We start from the raw sequence: 20,427 nt of genomic DNA, 5'->3' as shown, positions 1-20,427 counted from the left end.
TGCTCAAGGAAAGCAAGAATAGTGAGACGACAGAGCCTGCATGCACCAGAATTAATACGCTAGGAGCCAGTGCTTGCCAAATTAAACCAAACTGTCAGCAGAATGGCACGATATGAATTTATCTTAACATAGTTAGTCCTAAGTATTTGGCCATTGAAGTGTTCTCTTAGTAACTACCTGGAGAAAGCACGGGCTCTTGGGGTCAGGCTTCTTGGGCTCAACTGGTAGGCAATCATAACAGTCTTTCATATCGTGAATCGGAGGATGAATCGAGACTCCCAGCAAGTTCTGTGCATCCAGAAAACAGCTGATAATTGTGAGCCATTATGTAAAGCTGTAAACGTTCTTTGTGTGGTCATCAGGAGCACTAATGGTTGGCTGTTTAAACATCATTAAAGTAGACTTGTATTGTAGATGATGTCTGCTGACCCAAAACCCACTAACCAAATGAAAAACTGGAGTACAAACTCTTTCCAGGATTTATTTTTTTTTTCTTATTTTATAAATTGTCTTATGAACATGGCCATTTTTTTAGTGACTCGCCTTCACCAAGTGGGTCCTGAGCTCTTGAAGCTTTCTTAAAAATCAGCAACTTTCTAATTTTCATTACCTTTGTAATTGAGAGAGACAGAGAGCGATAGACACAGACACACACACAGATACAGACACACACACACACACACACACACACACGCACAAATACATGCACACATACATGCACACACACACACACGTGCATACACACACAGATACACACATACAGACACACACAGACACACAGACACACACACACACACACACACACACACGAAGAGAGAGAATAGTTCAGAGAGCAGCTTGCTGGAGTCACTTGCTCCTTCCACCGCGTGAGTCCTAGGCTGTGGGCCTTGGCAGCCAGCACCTCTATCTGCCGAGCTATCTTAGTGGCCCAGAAACGCGTTTGCATTTGTTTTAATTAAAGTATATGATCACAAAGACATCCAATTGACATAAACCAGCTTGGAAGCCAATCCAACTCGCCCTCTATAAAACATGCCTCAACCGGTGGAGGCTGGGGGATTTTGCCTGCCTGGTCCTGTGTCAGTTCAGGTCATTGATGTTAGTGAACCCCCAAAACAGACACATACGGTTTAATTCACGAATATTTAGTTGGTGAAGATGCCCAATACATAAACAAGCTAATCTTAGGAACTTTTAAAAAGTAGATACATATATACTTACACATATAGCATATACTTATTATACGCGTGGTTTTGGTTTTTTTCTTACATCTAATGCCTACCCCACCCTCAGCTCCCTTTTTCATTTTGGGACAGGGTCTTGCGTATCCTGGGCTGACTGTGCTTGAAGCTGAGTTTTTAATCATCTCTCCACCTCCAAGTGCTGAAATGATAACCACGCACCACCACGACAGGCTTGGCCTGCTCTGGTGCCAGGCCCTGGGGCTTTGTGCACACTTTGTGCATACAGCGTACTGACTGAGCTCCAGCCCTGCCTGCAGACGTCCCTTCCATCCTACCCCACCCCGCCTCTGTCACGCTCTCCTCTCTCTGATCACATCAATTCCTGAGAGTACTTGCTGGCACCCAGAACACTACTTAACTTCATTGTGTTTGGAGGGCAGATATCAGTAACTGTTATTAGAAAATGCAGTCCATATGCTGCTAAGCCCTTTACGTGTAGGAGGCGATGTAATAACAAGAACATACAATTAGATAGGAAATACTATTGTCCCAATTTTCGCAGATGAGAAAATCAAGGGTTCAGGAGGGTCCTGCTACGTTTTAGAAGTGAAAATAGTGACCATTGTAGACTGAGTCACAACCAGTGATGACTGGATTTGACTCCTATCCTGGACACTTCTCATCTCCCTCAACCCTTAGAGGAGTTTTGTTAAGTCCGGGTGTGGAGCCTCGCCGGGAGTGCTGGTAATCGCATCCTCCCTCCAAGCAAGTGTTGTCCAAAGTCCTGGCTGAGCTTTGTTTGAACATTTCCCCCCAAGAGCTGTGAGCACCACAGCCGTGAGTTCTAGAAGTGACTGTAGGCCTAAGTCTGCTCCCTTATTGGAGAGAGCGGTTGTAAACCACTTTCAGAGCCAGGGGACGCTTCTTTGTCAGCAGCGGTCTGTGTGGAGCCGGGCTTCCCAGTCCAGCAAGCTCGGTTTTCTTTTTTGACCCTTGGCACCAGGGCCCGGGGAGGAGTTCTCTTGCCCCCTGCCTGTGAGTCAGCCACTTTATCCAGCAACAAAAAAGGAGCCCAGCTCCTGCTCAGCTCCAGCAGTGTCCCCGGGTTGGAAACATTGTCTGGGTAAGTCACTCCCTGCTTGGTACAAGTGACACTTCCCCAGGCTGCCATGCTGATAGCACTTGGAAGCCTCCGTGGAAAATGGCCTGTGGGTCACTTTCAGCTCATGGCCCAGTTTCTCAAGTTCCCTTCACCAGGTCCCTTCATGGTAAACTTCTGAAGCTGATTAAGAGTTAAATTTTGCACCTCCAAGTCGAGTCTTAAAGTCTTTGTTCCTTTATCTGAACTGTAGTTTGGGCTCATTAACTTAAATATGGCCTGCAGCCTCTGAATGTGAGAAATTTTTTGAGCTGCACTCCACACACCAAAGGCCTTTGAGGGAGGAATTTGCTTAAACCTCATCCAAATAAGGCCTTTTTTTTCTCCCTCTGAGGTATGCAAGCAAGACCTGTCTGTTCTTGCACCATCCAGGTGCTCTGATTTGGAGCTGGGCCCCTGCCAAGTCCAGACTCATCAAAAGGACTGTGGCTGTCAGCCCTGCGTAGACGGGGAAAGCACCTTCGTAAAGAACGAAAGCCTGGGAATTGCCGCTTACAAATACACAGCCAAGCTCCCCCGACTCCAACTCCAAAGAGAGAAGAAGGGCTTGAGGGATGTTTGTATTGGTTAGCCACCACGGGTCTAGGGAACCTGAGGCCCAGGCTTTGGAGGCCCCAGTTCATGACTGATGGCCCCATTGCTTTGGAGAAAGACCACATTTAATGGCAGAACTGTAAGGTGGAAGAAAACCTCTTACCTCAAGGCCAAGAAGTAAAGAGGGACAACCTGGGGTTCCAAGTCCTCTTCAAGGACCCCCCTTAGGTTCCTACCCCCTAAAGATTCTACCATCTCCCAGTAGAATGTCCTACCCTGGACAACAGTCTTTAACTTGAAGATCTCAGCTTAGGTGGTCTTCCTTATAGAAGGAGATTCTAGTTGTGTGTCGAGTGTGCTGTGCCCTGCTTACAAGTTTGTTGACTGTGATGTGTCTGTGTGTGCTTCTTAAAATGTGGATTAGAAACATGGGTCATGGGCAGTGGTGGCGCACACCTTTAATCCCAGCACTCAGGAGGCAGAGGCAGGCGGATCTCTGTGAGTTCAAGGCCAGCCTGGTCTATGGAACGAGATCCAGGAAAGGTGCAAAGCTACACAGAGAAACCCTGTCTCGAAAAAAAACCAAACCAAAACAAAAACAGAAACATGGGTTGTACCCTCTCCTTTCAGTCTCCTGCTTTCTAGGCCCCAGCCTATCGTGTTGTGTCCTGTGCCTCTTCAGCAGGTGGGTGTTGGGCACAGGACTACTGTAGCTCTTTCCCTTGTTCCCCGTTCTCTCCTGGTGCCTTGCTATCAGGCCCCTGCTGTGTGAAGACTAGGATCTTTGCATGGTGACTGGGAGGCCATTGCTGCTGTTCCCGTGGGGTCAGGTGATGCCCGCATATGGAGACCTACTGGTGTTGGCTGTTCAAAGATCTGTATCATACGTGACTCAGGGTTGGGTGACTCAGACTGACTCTGCTTGCAGAAATCCCACACTGGGGCTCCTGTTACTGCTCTGACATTGTGTTACAGGTTTCCCTGGGCATGGCCGTGTTTTATAACTTGTCCACATGGTTAGAGGAGGTCCGATTATAAGCCCTGAAGGAAATTGGCATCGCTGCCATGCTTATTAACAGTGAGGTCAGACGCGGCATGCCCTGCAGACTCACCACACCAAGCATGTGGAGCTGATGTCTCCAGAGACACCTCCTCCCTGGCACTGGTTGTGCTAAGAAGTCACAGGCCTCTTGGGTTTGACAGTGTTGTGTCTTTGCTCTGTTGGTCTGGGTTGGGAACAAATACCCATAGATCCTCCTGTTTCCCACAGGACTTCTGAACCTCCCTGTAGGCCTTCCCCTAGAAAAACAGCACTCCATTCTGCTTGAGTGTAAACTGTAAACTGTAATTGGGAAACATTCAGGGTGGGGATACTGCATCTTTTACGAGATCTGCCCAGGCAGGGTTTGCATTCCCTGGTTCCCACCATGCAGCATAAACAGCTGCTTTTTTTAAATTTTTTTTTATTTTTATGAGCCAAGGTTCAAAAAGCAGTGGGTAAGTCATTTTTTCCTGTGCTGAAAAAGACTGTTAGGTTCAAAAAATATGGAAGTAAACAAAACAAAAAAAATTTTTTAAGTTAAAAAGCCTCACAGCTGGGGAGGTAACTGAGTGGCAGAGCTCTTACCAAGCATGCGCAAGATGCCGCGTTCAGTCCCCGGTACTGCAAAGGGGAAAAAGGCCTTCATTCATCTGGGTCCCCATGGGTCTTGTGTGTCCTTGGGATGTCCTGTGTTCTAAGGCAGAGTGAAGCGAAGCCACATCCCTGTGCTGCCCACAGAGTCTGCTGTTGATGAGGACAGGGGCTGGACCACGGATACAGGAAGGATTTTGATGATTTGGTTAACGGTTTGGATCTTGGCCACTTCCACAGCTATTTGTCCTGTAATAGTGGTTCCCTGGAGGTTACTGAACAAAAGAATTGGTTGAGCATAGCTGTAGCCCAGGGTTCATGTGTTCACATAGCCCCAGGGTGGAGAAATAATGAGAAGTCCGTAGAATTGGTCCCATTCACCGTTTTACTGATGCTATTCGTTATATTGTGTTCTTTCTCCTTGCAACCTTCTGTCCTGGACCCTATGCCTTAGCATGCTCTGACCTAAATTAGGATGTCTGTTTTCTTCTTGTCATCCCCAGGTATGTGTATGTGAGTGTATACACACACACACACACACACACACACACACACACACACACACACACACACCACACCCTCTACCTGTCGCCCACCACTCACTCTTAAATGTGAGAAACACTCCCCCATACATTATCAGTGACACTTCACCAGAGGACCCTGAAGAAAGCTAGAAGAAAATGGCAATGGATGATTCCTTTCTAAGGATTGCTGTCTTACCTTCTGTTCTCTCTCCCTTAACACTAGGATGCCCCCCAAAACTTGCAAAGACGGAAGGAAAGGTGATCAACTGATTCTTCCTTCTTTGCACCAAGCTATTGATGTGGCGATACTCATTATAGAAAAATGACTACAATACATCCCAGGCTTTGCACTGACTAGGTACTGTGGTAGGTGCCTCTGTAACCCATCCTGACCTCAGTGCATCCCAAAGTCACTCAGCTGATGGGAGGCAGCACTCACTCACAACTAAAAAAAAATGTGAGTGGATGCCTGTATAATCTGGGTGTGGAAACTGTGAGCAAAAACCATAAAGGAAAGAGAAAGGATCTGGGCATTACAAATTTTGTTTTTAGAGCTGGCCCGGTGCACGCCTTTAGTCCCAGCACGAGGAAGGTAGTGGCAGGCAGATCTCTAAGTTCAAGATCTTTGAGTTCAAGGCCAGCCTGGTCCACAGAGTGAGTTCCGGGACAGCCAGCATCTGTCATCAAGCATAATAGCCTAGAAAATGTAACTGTCTTCTAAAACCATATGAATATACTTAGTGGAACTCAGGCTAGGTAATATTTCCCATGCATGTTTATTGTTATGATGCCTAAGAAATGACTGCATCAGTAAAGAAGTAATTTTTATTTTTGAAGTTTCATTTATGAACATGTGTGTGATGTGTGCCTTTAATGTGCCAGGGAGCACATTTGGAGGCCAGAGAACAATTTTCCCAAGTTGGTTTTCACTTTCCTCTCTTACATGGGTTACGGGGATTGAACTCAGGTCACCAGGCTTGTGTGTCAATCAGTCACCTTTACCCACCGAGCCTGATTTGTAAGTTCTTAAATAAAAATGCCTCAGATAGTCCAGACATATTCTACTGACCCATCTATTCACACCCATCTGGCTTGTTTGCCAGAGGCAGACTCTCATGCTTTGGGACTTACTGAAACAGTCATACTTTGGCCAAAGTATAAATGGAAACAATTATTTCTTTTTAAGCTTAAAGAACAACCTCTCAGGGACTTAATTATTACTGATTAGGAAAGGAGCCTCGGTTAGAAATACGTAAGTCCGAGAGCAGCTGTATCAACGGACAATTCAGCAGACATGAATGCCTGCTACATGCCTTATGCTCAGCGGAGTTGCAGCAGCCTCGTCATCATAGTTTGGTAGTTGAAGCTAGAATGACAGACAGAGATAACTGTGGGATAACCTATAATCCTATATGTGGGAAGGTTTATAATACCATGGAGACCAAGGGTGAGAACCACTGACCAGTCACAATGACCCACAGCACAAATTCCTGACTATGACTGAATATCCAGCTGCACTTCCCAGCAGTGAGGTCTTGCTAAGTGACAAGCTTTCAGACCCCGGTCACCTGTCATCATATTTATACCTGTTCTGTGTACTGTGAGGATCCACCAACGGAAACCTGTCAAGTGTGACTACAGATAAGACCCTGGATGGGGAGTCCTTCTCTTCCTTCTTCTCAGAAACATAAATACAAGGTAGATTAGTTGTGTATTATTTAGTATTTCCTGGAGTTTGGACATAGTATAAACTAAAATTCACCAGGTTTTTTGTTTGTTTGTTTGTTTGCTGTTGTTATTATTGATGTTATTACTGCTATTGTTGCTTTTGAGGCAGGGTCTCAGGTATCCCACATCAGCCTTAAACTTGTTTTATATCTGAGGTGACCCTGAATTCCTAGTCTGCCTCCCTCTACCACTCAAGAGCTCAACTTCCAGACAGGTGCCAACATACCTGAATTTACTCTCAAAGTAACAGAGGGGTAAGATCAGAAGTTCAAGGCCACCTTGCATCAAAAAATAAAACAATAAATAAATAGCGAAATAAAACAAAATAGTTCTTGCATCTTTATATACCAGGGAATCCTTTGATTATTTTTCATATGATTTTAGCACACATAACCTGATTTGTTGGATGTTTCTTCCAACTGATTATCTTTAGCTTTAATTTCTATTCCAGCCAAGAAAAGATGTTATTTGCCCTTGAAATAAAGATACTCCTCCCACATCCAGCCTATTCAGTGTCAGGAGCAAAATTTGGAAATCCTACATTGCACTACCTGATCCTGGAAGAGATTTAAAATGCTGGTTTATTAATGACTTCGTGATTCTGTACTCTGAGTCCTTTTCTCAGCTCAAACTCTGTCTCAGTCTGTTTTGTGCTGCTCTAAGGGATTCCCTGAATCTGGGTAATTTATAAACAACAGATCTAAGAAGTTCTGAATTGAGGGGTGGCGCCTGCAGAGGGTCTTCTTGCTGCAGAAGGTACCAGGCGGTCGGAGAGTGAGAGGAGCGGTACTGGTACTTCTTTGTCAGGACTGCCAGCCCACAATGACATAGAGACTTGTTATTAATTAGGAAAGTTCGGCCTTCGCTTAGGCTTGTTCCTAACTAGTTCTTATAACCTAAATTAACCCATATTTTTTAATCCTCATTTTTCCACATGGCTCGTTACCTCATCTCCATACTGCCCACCCTGTTTCCTCTGCACTCTGCCTTTCTTCCTCCCAGAGTTCTCTCTCTGCCCAGAAGGCCCGCCTATACTCTCCTGCCTAGCTATTGGCCATCAAGCTTTTTATTACACCCATCACAGCAATACATCTGCACACAGTGTATACATATCCCACAACAAAGGGCCATCCTTGGCTCGCTCACAAACTCACTTCTGTGATCACATTACCCCATTCATGAAGACAGAGCCCTAGTGACCTGCCTAGTCTTCTCTTAAAGGGCTCCCGTCTTGACAAGCTTGCTCTGGGGATTGGATTTCCAACCAGGGAACATTGGTGGTCACATCCAAGCCCTCCACTTGCTTGTTGTTTGAGCAAACCTAACAGAAAGCCACTTGAGGGGAAAAGTGTTTATTTTGGCTTGCAGTTTGCAGGACTCCCTCCCATCATGGTGACAGGAAGTATGGGGGCACTGGTCACATCGTGTCTGAGGTCAGGGAGCTGATAGAAATGAGCACTGTGCACAGCTTGCTTTCTTTTTACTCAGCCCAGGAGATGGTGCTGCCCACACTCAAGGTGGGTCTTTCCTCCTCAGCTAAACTTCTGGAAATACCCTTATAGGCACGCCCAGAGGTGTTTCCATGGTAACTCTAAGTCCAGTCAAGTTAACAATGAAGATAAACCAATACAGTATTCTTGTTTTGTGTTGTTTCCCCCGTGTCAGAAGAATTGAAGTTGTGAGGTATGGCCAGGTAGCTAGAGCTCCTGTCCTGCCTGTGGGTTGGTTAATCGTCATGGAAGAGCAGACAGGATTGGTGTGGTCAGCTGCTTGGGCTGAGAAAGCTTTGGAGTAGGCTTGAGTCTGGCCGAGGACCACAGGCAGTTCCAGCAAGCCTGAGCATAGCTGACTTACTCTGCATCCTCCCTAGGCCAGGCTCAGCTCCAGACTAAGGCCTGCCCTGCCCTTTGGAGTGGAGCCCGGAGTGCATAGAGAAATAAGGGGAGTCCTTTGAAAAAAGTAGGAGCAGATCCTGGTGTATATGAAGGGAGCCCAAGAGCCCTGGGGCAGGCTGTGACGTAAGAGCGGGGTCTAGAGTGTGTCATACTGGCAGCACCTTCCTGTTGGAGGGCTTGTGCGCACACACTTCACAACACACTGTGTGTTTAGAAAAGCCTGTTACAATTCTATTTGCTTTAAAAATCTCTGTGTTCTCCCAACATGTTTTGTTTTGAGTAAGCTGTATACTAAACGGTAGGTGTTAGAAATGGAAAAGAAGTAAGACAATGCAAACTTGGAATCTTTTTTTCTGACTCATTTTGCCAATTTTGACATTCCACCTTCTCTTTCTCCCTGTGGGTGTCTCATGCATTATGATGTATATGACACTTTACGTCGTATATAACTACTGTGACATGGCTTTCCCTATTCAGTATTGCTTCTTAATATTACAATTGCTGACAGGAAGTATTTTTCAATTTTTCAGTGTATCCTTTTTCATTCTGAAATGTGTACATTTAAGACATCCGCTCCCGTACTAATAATGGGTGTTTAACTTGACTGCAGTTGATAGCATGGTAAACAATGTGCCAAACCATCCAGGGACATGTGGGGGAGTGTGTCACTCAGAGAGAGGCTCACAGTGGGGCAGAGTGGAGGCTCACTCCTTTCCAATGTCAGGCTTTCCTTCAGAATGGCCACTTGAAGTGATTCTCTCAGCAGCGGTTTATGATGTCTTTCTCTACAACTCAGCAGTATTTGATGTTGCTAGAATTTCACTCTTTGGCAGCTTAGTGGTCGAAGCGTCAGCTTTTATCCCTTGTTGACAGTCTTTGAAGAGTCTTGTCCTGCAGTCTTGACGTTCAGCAAGGCAGTGCTAAAATCCTATCCAACTTCCCATGAAAAAGAAATACACAGCCAGTAATAGCTTGCAGTTTGTTATTTTTGAATATGAGGAGATTTTCAAATATACTGAAAGACAAAATGATTAAACTGACTCATTCTTTCAACAAATATTTATTAGGCATTTCATACAAGACACTAGGATTACAAAGATAAAAAGATTGTCATCTCTGATATCAGGGTGCTCTCCTTCCAGGCCTGGAAATAGTCCCTAAGTCAGTAGTGCCTGTAGATGCTCTAAGAGTGAATGTTCTGGAAACCATAGGAATGTGGAGTAAGGAAGTGTAATGTAATTCTCTTCATTGTTGGGAAGTCAACGTGAGGAAGTGCATGCCATCTTGACTGTGTAATAAACACGCCGTAATACACTCTGTCCCTCTCCACCTTAGTGTGGTTCATGGGAGAAGCCCCAGGAGCTGGGCTCTGGCAAGGATTCATGAGACAGAACTGGTCTTTGTCCTCATGTGAGAACACAGATGAAGTGGACCTGTGAATCTACTAATGACAGTGTCTTAGTTCCTCTTCCTGTTGCTCTGACACAGCCCCCTGGTCAAAGCAGTTTGGGGAAGCAAGGTTTCTCCCGGCTCCCAATCCCAGAGGAACTCCATCACAGCAGAGAGAACATGGCAGCAGCGGCGTGAGGCCCCAGACCACATCTTGCTGGCAGTCGGGGAGGAGAGAGCAATGAGTGGTTATGCTTACCTCGCTTTCTCCTTTTTATTCAGTCCAGGATGAATACCAGCTCATGGGATGCTACTGCCCACAATTAAGGTCCGCCCCATGTTAACTTAATCTAGACAGTCCCTCAGAGGCATGCCCAGTGGCTTGCTGTCTAGGGGATTGTAGATCCTGTCATGTTGACTGACAATCAGTATTAACCATCACTCACGCCCACTGGTGAGCAGTTTCTGAGCAGTTGGTTGTGCAAACACTTTGCACGGTGAAGAAGTGGACATAGGAAAAGTATGCCATGGTTCTCACGAGTTGGAAACTGAGTCCAGATGGGGAAACAAGACAGTTCCTGTTGAATAACATTTAGATGGAATAGCTAAGCAGAGGAAACCAAGTTTGACAGCGCTTTTATCCAGCCTGCTAACAAGGAGTGGAAACTTTAACCCTAGAGAAAAGTCAAAGAGGATGCAGTATGGAATTATGACTTAAGCCAGATGTTCAGCTATAATTTAGGAGCAAAACTGATATTGCGAGCCAGGTGTGGTTATCCACGCCTGACGTCTCAGCTACTGAGCAGGCTGGGGTAGGAGGGTCACCAGGACTTGTGAGTTTGAGATCAACCTGGGCAACATAGCAAGACCCTATGTGCATGGAGCTGCCTTTGTTCAGCTCTTACATGTAGCTGTATAGTAAGCATTGTGTATACCTTTAAATTTTGAGAGGAGGGGATGAGAGAAGGTTGTACTAATACATCCTTAGAGGGCTGGAGAGATGACTCACCTGTTAGGACCACCTGCTGCTCTTGTAGAAGACCCAGGTTCGGTTTCCAGAACTCACATGGTGACTCACAACTGTCTGTAACTTCAGTTCCAGGGGATCCAACGCCCTCTTCTGGCCTCTGAGGGCACTGCACATGTGGTATACACACACACACACACACACACACACACACACACACACACACACACGCAAGCTAAATGCTCATGCACATAAAATAAATCTCTTTTTAAAAACCCACACATCTCAACACAAATCACCCTTTTTTAATTTTCCTTTTAAATATCTGTCTGGGGGCTGGGTAAATTGTTCAGCAGTGAAGAGTGCTTGCTGCTCTTAAGACGATACGTCACTTGGCTCACAAGTACGTGAAACTCCAGCTTCAGGGAGCCGGATCCCCTCTTCTGGCTTGTGTAGGTACCCACACATGCACATCAAATGAATAAATCTTAATTGTTTGTCTTCTTTTCTAGGTCAAGAAGTCGTTTTCAAGTGCCTCGGGGAAGGAATTCTTGAGAAAGCCTTTCAGGGATACAATGCTTGTATTTTTGCATATGGCCAGACAGGTAAGATGTTACCTTTATTGCAGTCGATGATAGAAACAAGTGTTTGAAAGGATGTAGGTCAGTGGAAGAGTGCTTGCCTAACACATGTAAAATCCTAGATTTAATCCCTAGCACTTAATTAAAATAGTTAATTAATTAGTTAATTAATGTTTCCTTCTCTTTGTTTTTTGGTTTGTTTGTGGTAGTAGGGATTCAATCCAGGACCTCCTATGTGCCAAGCATGAATTGTGTTCCACTGAGCTACATCCATACCTTAAATATAATTTCCTAACATTTAAAAGGCAGGGGGATCTTAAGAACCCAGAAAAATTCTCGTGATGTTTTGGACTGAACTGACTCATGCAATCAAAAGTATCCCGCTTTTTGAAAATGCACCATTTCTGGTAATTGCCTGATTTCAGTGTTAATGAGTGTAGCTAGTTCCAAACCATTAAGTGTCATTTTCCTAAATTATAGTTTTAACCCACATTTGAACTGGAAAGCTAATCACCAGTTTCTCAGTGTAAATGTTTTAGTAGAATCAATACAAAAATTTTTAGAAGCCTCCTCCACTACCGAGACTTCCACATGGCTACAGAAATGATGGTGGGTTCTAATGAGGCAGGTGGAGCAATTGGTCACAATGGACAGATCCAAAATGAGGTTGTGATCCAGCTATTATTGTTCTGAGCTATTGCTCTTTCAAAGTGGAAATAAATAATAATTCTTAATAACGCTTCCTCCTACTGCATTACACTATACAAAAATCCAGAAAGAGAATGCAGATAATGTAGTATGTGATAAGTCCAACCGTGACATCCTGTTCATGTTGCTTACTGTACTGCTGGGATTTTGCTGTGTGTGCAATGTTGGATCCCCATAAACCTTTATCCAGAACTAAGAAAATCGCTCATCTTGTAGAAGGCTTGCCTTACAGGCTTGTGGACTTCACATTAATCACCAGAACCCATGTAGAAAAGCTGGGCATGATGGCATGCACTTATAATCCAGAGGCAGCGGCAGATAGATTTCTAGAGTTTGATGGCCAGTCAGTCTTGTTGTGTGCCTGGCAAGCTCTGGAGCCAGAGAGAGACCTTGCCTCAAATAACAAGGATGACAGAAAAGGAATGACACCCAAAGTTGACCTCTGCTCTGTACACACACAGGCACTTGTGTACACATTCGTACACACACAACACTTTCCATACTACCTCGTGGAAGGTGTGACTTTATCAGGCTTGCTCTCCAAGGGTCCATTGGTAGTGGTTGCATTCCTAGGCACTCATTCATACCTAATGGATCATACCAACCTTTTGAAAATAGACCAGAGGTTCTAAAGCAAAGGAGAAAAGAGTAACTGAGTAAGCGTTGTTCAGGGATCTGGGTTTGAGGTCAAACTAACTCCATTTTTTTCTGGATGGCTTTTGGGTGTTGAACAAAAGCACCTTGTGTTACTGAAGCATTCAGCTTGCTTTTTCTCCTACCCTTCCATCTCTCTGCTCACTCTTTTCCAGGCTCTGGAAAGTCCTTCTCTATGATGGGCCATGCTGAGCAGCTGGGCCTTATCCCAAGGCTCTGCTGTGCTCTGTTTAAAAGGATCTCCCTGGAGCAAAATGAGTCACAGACCTTTAAAGTCGAAGTATCATATATGGAAATTTATAATGAGAAAGTCCGGGACCTCTTGGACCCCAAAGGGTAAGTGGGTGCTTGAAATAAAGCTTGAAAATCGATAGAATAGAGTTAAATGATCTTAAAATTAAAGTTGCAAGGGTGTGTACATATTTGAGCCATTGGTCACTGCTCTGATGTTAGTTCATGTACTGAAGTGAGGAGCTTCCCAAAACTTTTCACTGTGTCAATTGTATGCAGTTTATCCTAAACTGCGTGTAAAGTTACTCACATCACCGTGTCAAAAGATTTTTTTTTTTTACTACTGGTATTATTTTTTGTCACCAGGGACAATTCACTAAAATTAAGTTACAGGAGCTGGAGAGATGGTTCAGTGGTTAAGAGCACTGGCTGCTCTTCCAGAGGACCCGGGTTCCAGTCCCAGCACCCACAAGGTGGCTAATAATTGTCTATAATTCCAATCCCAAGGGATCTGTTGCCCTTTTCTGACATCTGTGAGTACTGCACACATATGGTGCATAGACATGCATTAGGGAGAAACACTCATATACATAAGATAAATAAAATGAAATGAAATAAATATGAATTATAGATCTGAGTGATGTGGTGCATGCCTATAATCCCAGCACTCCAAGGCTGAAGCAGGAGGATTACTGCCTGTTTGAGGCTGTCCTGGGCTGAGTTCCAGGCCAGAGTTATGTAGTGAAACCCTGTCTCAAAGAAACAACAGAAAATTGTGCTACTAATTACACATTGGTCCTTGCATTCATAATGGAAAATGGCAACTCTGAGTTGGAAATAAAGTGGTAGGAGGATTGCAGCCACCGCTCCTTCCCTGGTTATGTGTTGGGAGCATGTAGGGAGCTCTTTGAGAGTCTTGACTGGCTTGAGCTCCCACACCCATTCTAAACAATTTAGGAGATGCCAGTGGAACCCAGGCATCTACATCTTTCAAAAACTAGGTGATTCAGGCTATGGTGGCGCACGCCTTTAATGCCAGCACTGGGGAGGCAGAGGCAGGCAGGTCTCTGAGTTTGGAGCCAGCCTGGTCTATAGAGCAAGTTTTAGGACAGCCAGGGCTACACAGAGAGACCATGTTTTGAAAAATCTAAGCAAACAAAACAAAACAAAAAACTAGGTGATTAAAAACCAGATGAGTTTGATTCCAGGCAAAAGTTTGCTTTGATTTAAAAGTAATAGATTGTTGGGAAAAAATATAGAAAGGGCATATGCATCTTACGAACTATAAGAAATGAAGCTGACATTTAATCACACCACTCAGAAATAACCTTAGTTAACACCTGAGTGTGTCTCCCTGCTGTTTCAGATCTGTGCCATGTGTGGACATGCCCCCATCCTCAAGTATTTCACAAATGGCAGTCCAGTGTCCTGACTTTCCTATGTAACCTGGTGACCACATCCCCACATTAAATACCATTAAATACGTTTCGGTTGTTTTAGCAGCTCTGTGATCTCTAACATTCCTGCCCACTTCCCACTCCTGTGGTCCCTAATGAAAGGAAGAGTTTTAACAATAATATTATAGACATCAAGAATGTCCCCTGGTCATCAAAAAGGTTGTGTTTACTTGAGAGAGTCACTAACTGCTTATACACGAGAACGTTTGTGAGGTCAAAAGAATAACAAAACCGACCTCTGCCTACTGGTCACTTGTCTTAGAAAATGGAACCTGACCAGGAATTCTTAATCTTCCTATATGTCCCCCTAGACCCCTACTCTTTTCCCCACTGGTCCCCAAGGTAACTGCTATTAGGAATTTTATATGTACCATTCTCTTTCTCTTCCGTAGCGTTTATCCATGATTTTGTACAATTTTAGCTTTGCATAAACCGCACCAGCATATATCCATTTCATTCATTTTTCTATATGGGACAATAATGTGATAGTTTTTACTCCTGTTTAATGTCCATTGCATGATCAAACACAGTTTGTCCCTTTTCTCGTCACTTGTGTGGCATCACATTTCCTAGGGACAGTGCTGCTCTGAGCTTCCATACGCAGGCCTCCTGGCACATAGATACAGGAGTTTCTAGAGGATTCATCTGCAGATAGGACTGTGAGTCACAAGATAAGGAGGCGCCTGTTTCATTAAATAGAGCAGCAGCAGCGTGCAGGAATTCCAGATATCAGCATAGGGCCCCTTGATAGTATGCTAGGTGGCTTCTTGCTGTTGGGCTGCAGACCAGCATCTGGTTGGTAAGGAGAAGGAGCCACTGCTGGGCTGTATACATGACAGTAGCTATCTTGAAGATCAGATTGGTTGGTCTCTGAGACCAGCAGAGTTGCTATAGTTACCTCGAATTCTCATCCTTAAAAGTGAGATTAAAAGGGATAGCTGAAAAATGCTTCAGAAACTTTGCCAAGACTTTCAGAAGCACCAGGGATTTCCCACATCTGAGAGACGCCAAGCATTAACTCTTTGAAAGACGATTAAATACCCCATGCCATAAAAAAGATGGCACCTACAATACAGGAAAAATCTAATAGCTTCAAGTTTTAAATCTCATTTGTCTGATAAACGTCTCAAATGGATCCCAAATCAGAGGTAGCCATTTAAAATTCTCAAGAGCCCTAGAGGGGTAGTGAGATGGCTCATGGGATTTGCTGCTGGGCCCAACGATGTGAATTTGTTCCCAGGTAAAAGGTGAGAACCTACTTTTCTCTGACATCCATATGTATACCATCTCAGACACATGAGTGCCCACACAGACAGAACACACACACACACACACACACACACACACACACACACACACACACACACACACATTAATTAGAGCCCCAAAATTGCCATCAGCAGAGCCAGTACAGATATCACACATCTGTAGCTAGATTTTTCCTGCCTGGCCCACAGTCAGGACAAATCTCTCTCACCCACCAGTCCCACAGCCGCTCAGACCCAACCAAGTAAACACAGAGACTTATTTTGCTTGCAAACTGTATGGCCGTGGCAGGCTTCTTACTAACTGTTCTTATATCTTAAATTAGTCCATTTCTATAAATCTATACCTTGCCATGTGGCTCGTGGCTTACTGGTACTTTACATCTTCCTTGTCATGGCGGCTGCTTCAGGCAGTGACTCCTTCTGCCTTCCTGTTCTTTTATTTCTCCTCTCTGTTAGCCCTGCCTATACTTCCTGCCTAGCCACAGCCAATCAGGTTTTATTTATTGACCAATCAGAGCAACTTGACATACAGACCATCCCACAGCACAGCCAAGTGCAGACCATCTCAGACACCTGCACTCAGGCCCGTGGTCCTAATCATCCTCTATGCAGACCTGCTGGGTAAAGCCATGAGGAACCCAAGAACAGGCTCCCACAGGACATACAGAACATCCCACAGCATACATCAGTGGCTATAATTGTGTTATTACTTGACTTTCTGTATAAAATTGCCAACATATGGCCTACTAAGTCAGCGAAACTTGAAAAAGTAAATGAAAGTTTAAAATATTTTATTATTGTTCAGTATTTACTCAAAAATTTTAGGGGCTGGAGAGATGGCTCAGAGGTAAGAGCACTGGCTGTTCTTTCAGAGGTCCTGAGTTCAATTCCCAGCACCCATATGGTGGCTCACAACCATCTATAATGAGATCTGATGCCTTCTGGCCTGCAGACATACATGCAGGCAGATCACTGTGTACCTAATAAATAAATAAATCTCTTTAAAATAATTTTAACCTTAAGAGAGAAAAAACATGAAGCTGGGTGGGTGAGGAGGAGTTGAGGAGGGGAAAGAATATAATCCAAGTGTTTTATTTAGAATTCTCAAGAGGATAAATAAGGACATTATCAAGAAGAATTTATGATGTTCTTTGTAGATGTAACCAACTGTCTTATTAATTAAGAAACACAGAACCAATGTAAAAGAGAAAGCCGAGAGGTCAGAGCTCAGAGCTAAAATCTTACCCTTCCTTCTGCGGTGGTCCTTGCTCCCCGAAAGAGAGCTACTTCCTGTGTGTATGTCTTTAAATAGTCTTTCTGTTCTGCCTTCTCATTGGTTGTAAACCCAAACACATGACTGCCTCATCACTGTCTGAATGTACAGCCCTCCAGGTCTTAAAGGCATATCTCTCCAATGCTGGCTGTATCCCTGAACACACAGAGATCTAGGATTAAAGGTGTGCGCCACCACCGCCACACTCTTTCTATGGCTCTAATGGCTCTGACCCCCCGGGCAACTTTATTTATTAACATACAATCAAAATCACATTTCAGTTCAAATAAAATACCACCATAGTTCTTGATAAAGAATGTACAGGCTTATTTATCTCCTCACACAGGGGAACCCAGCCTAGGTTTAGCTGCTTTGACTTTTCTTGGGATGAGACAGAGAGACATTTTAAAATAGTATCAATGTTTGAAATCAGAGTCGAATGCGTTTCTCACATTGCTGTTTTGTTAGTCCATGTAAAGTGGCTATCATAATACCTTCTAATCACTAAAATCCCTTTTGAAACTGTAATCTGAATTTCCAAATGCTTAGGAGAAGGCAAAGCTTCCAGGTGTATAAGATCATTCAGTCTGGTTCTTCTCCCCCTCCAGGAGCAGGCAGTCTCTTAAAGTCCGAGAACACAAGGTCTTGGGGCCATATGTAGATGGTCTGTCACAGCTGGCTGTCACCAGCTTTGAGGTAAGAGTCAGAGTTGGGTTTTTTGTTTGTTTGTTTGTTTTTTAGCGTCATTAAAGAAGAAAAGGCAGTAAGTCAGAATAGGCGATGCTGAGCCTGTTTTTGTATGGATATGCGATGGCATACTGATGCCATTCACAATCTCAGGGTACAGACCAGCACACCCAGGGAGACAAGTCCTTCAGTCACACTTCTAGATGCCTGTTGTGAAGAGTTCACAGTGAGGCCACAACATCTGGTGACCTCAGGTTGCTGAGTGTTTCTCTCTTGCCTCTGTTGAAACATTTCCCCAAAGTGGTCGTTGACATCCTTCTGAAGAAATCTGGTAGTCTGTGCAGTATTTGGTAGTTAACTAATCCACTTCTTGTAGGCAGACCCTGCTTTGATTTCTAATACTCTTCATTCTGCTGGCTCCTGCTTTTCTGAACATTCCTTTACCCAAGAATTGATCTGTGTTCCTCCCTGTCCTTGACTTTCATACCCAGACGTAATGCTCTGCTGTTATTTCTATAGTCATTACCCTGGAAGTCTTACCACACAGATTTCTAGTTCTTTTACTGAAGAACGCCAATGAATAAGAGAATGAATAAATAAACAAGCCCCTATATTTGCTTACAATATATGAGACGTAGGAGACCCATTATCATCTGAGACTTAGTAAAGTAAGATGAAGACAGGATCAGCACCCAGCTGTTTAAACAAAAACATATTGTATTTCTCACGTTAGATTTGGACTTATTCACTTAAATGCACTGAGGTTCTGATGAGGATAAACAGCCCTTCTGACTCAAAGGTGCCCAGTCAGCACTTTGACTAAGCCCGTTTTTCCAGCTAATGGTGATGGAGCTCAGTACCTGTCATCTTGTCACTTATTACTCACAGCCAGGGAACTCACCTGCACCTGAGTGCTACCTCTCCCTAGATACGGGGAATCTTAGATGACCTCCGTGAACGTCAGCATCTTGGTGTGCGACGAGTTTCTTCCATAGCATTCATTCAGCAAATGTTTCCTAAGAGCCCACAGGCTCCGGCTGTGTACTAGGAACGAGGCTACAAAGATAACAGAGAAGGTTCCCTGCTCTTGCAGAGCCATTGTCCACAGAGGGAGGCAGGTAGCAGGGGACAGGCAGCCATACCTGGTGACAGGTATAGGAGAGTTGGAATTAAGTGAGGTAACTACTGTTCTTGAGTGTGTGCAGTACTCAGTAAGTGTCTGCTCTTCTGGAACGTTCGAAGGAGCGAGTGGGATGTTAGCAGGACAAGAAGTGAGCTCGAGCGGAGAAGGAGGAAGGCTCTGTGTGGGGAGGAGGCGCGAGCCTCGCTGTGTGGAAAAGAGCCTGGCTGTTTCTGTGGAAGGGGATGGCTGAGGCGTGGGATCATACTGAGCACACTCCTGGGGTGCAGGGTGTACCTCTGTGTTTTCTCATAGTGCTCTCTTGGTCTTTGCCTTTAGGACATCGAGTCATTGATGTCTGAGGGAAATAAGTCACGGACGGTCGCTGCAACCAACATGAATGAAGAGAGCAGCCGCTCCCATGCTGTGTTCAACATCATCATCACGCAGACGCTGTACGACCTGCAGTCTGGGGTGAGGGACAAGGCAGAACCTTTTGAGGTTGGGGAGCTCAGAGTATAAACAGGGGACATGTTTCACAGTTGGATTCAGAGCCTGAGAACTGTGTGTTATCATCTTACCATTTGTGTTACTTAATTCACCTAAGTCGTTAGGCCTTCCTGGTGTTTTTTTAATTGACGTTTTTTAGGGCTGGGGGTATAGTTCAGTTGGTAGAGTGCTTGCCTAGCATGCATGAAGCCCTGGGTTCGATTCTCCAGTGCTGCATAAAACCTAGAAGTTCAAGGCCATCCTCCACTTCTTGAGACTGTCTGAAAAAAAGAAATGGATTTTGTGTGTAAATATCCTAACTAGCATGGTGACATCTCCATACAACTTTTAAATATGTGTTCTTTCTTACTAAAATTTCCCCAAAACTGATCAAGTCTACTTCATGGCTACCGAGGGATGCTAAAAAAAAACCCAAAAAACAAAAAACTACAACATTCAATCTAAAACCCACATCTCAAAAAGGTAGAATTTGACCCAAATGCAAAGGAGCTTCATGTGCTCGTGTTTCCTCCAAGGTGGATAAAACCTCTAACTTCTGACTGCCCTGGAAGTCTGGAAACTTTCTCCCCAGCTGCAGAGCAGAATGTTAGATTTCTGCACTGTTTTAAATTTTGACTTAGGGGCTCAGAAGATGGCTTGGTGGGTAAAGCCCGTAATCCACGTCAAGTCAAATGTGGTGGCGCACATCTGTAATCCCAGCACTCCTATAATGAAGTGAGCGGGGAGAGCAGAAGTGGGAGAATCCCAGGAGCCTGTGGACCAGCAAGCCTGGACCACTGAGGCTAACAGGGCGAGCCTGCTTCAACAAGGTGGGATACACACGTGCCATTACAAACATGCAAAGTCAAAAGATTTAAAGTGCGCTTTCCTAGGAAGTGATTGGCTGGCTGACATAACTGTGATTAGTGTCCGGAGCGCTTTGTGG

At 44.5% G+C, this 20,427-nt stretch overlaps 1 protein-coding gene across 8 annotated transcripts in view; it reads left to right on the top strand.

Moving 5' to 3' along the window:
• Positions 1–20,427, top strand: part of Kif13a (kinesin family member 13A) — a 191,285-nt gene that overhangs the window by 93,170 nt on the left and 77,688 nt on the right. For all 8 annotated transcript variants that reach the window (XM_042278418.2, XM_015991218.3, XM_015991214.3 and 5 more), the window contains 4 exons: positions 11,526–11,618; positions 13,112–13,292; positions 17,794–17,881; positions 19,332–19,466. In XM_042278418.2, the coding sequence (XP_042134352.1) occupies positions 11,526–11,618; positions 13,112–13,292; positions 17,794–17,881; positions 19,332–19,466 (497 nt within the window). The remainder of the gene's footprint in view (positions 1–11,525; positions 11,619–13,111; positions 13,293–17,793; positions 17,882–19,331; positions 19,467–20,427) is intronic.

Source organism: Peromyscus maniculatus, chromosome 5 (assembly GCF_049852395.1).
Source record: "Peromyscus maniculatus bairdii isolate BWxNUB_F1_BW_parent chromosome 5, HU_Pman_BW_mat_3.1, whole genome shotgun sequence".
In the NCBI taxonomy this organism is placed as follows: Eukaryota; Metazoa; Chordata; class Mammalia; order Rodentia; family Cricetidae; genus Peromyscus; species Peromyscus maniculatus.
This window is presented reverse-complemented; position numbering and strand designations above follow the sequence as displayed.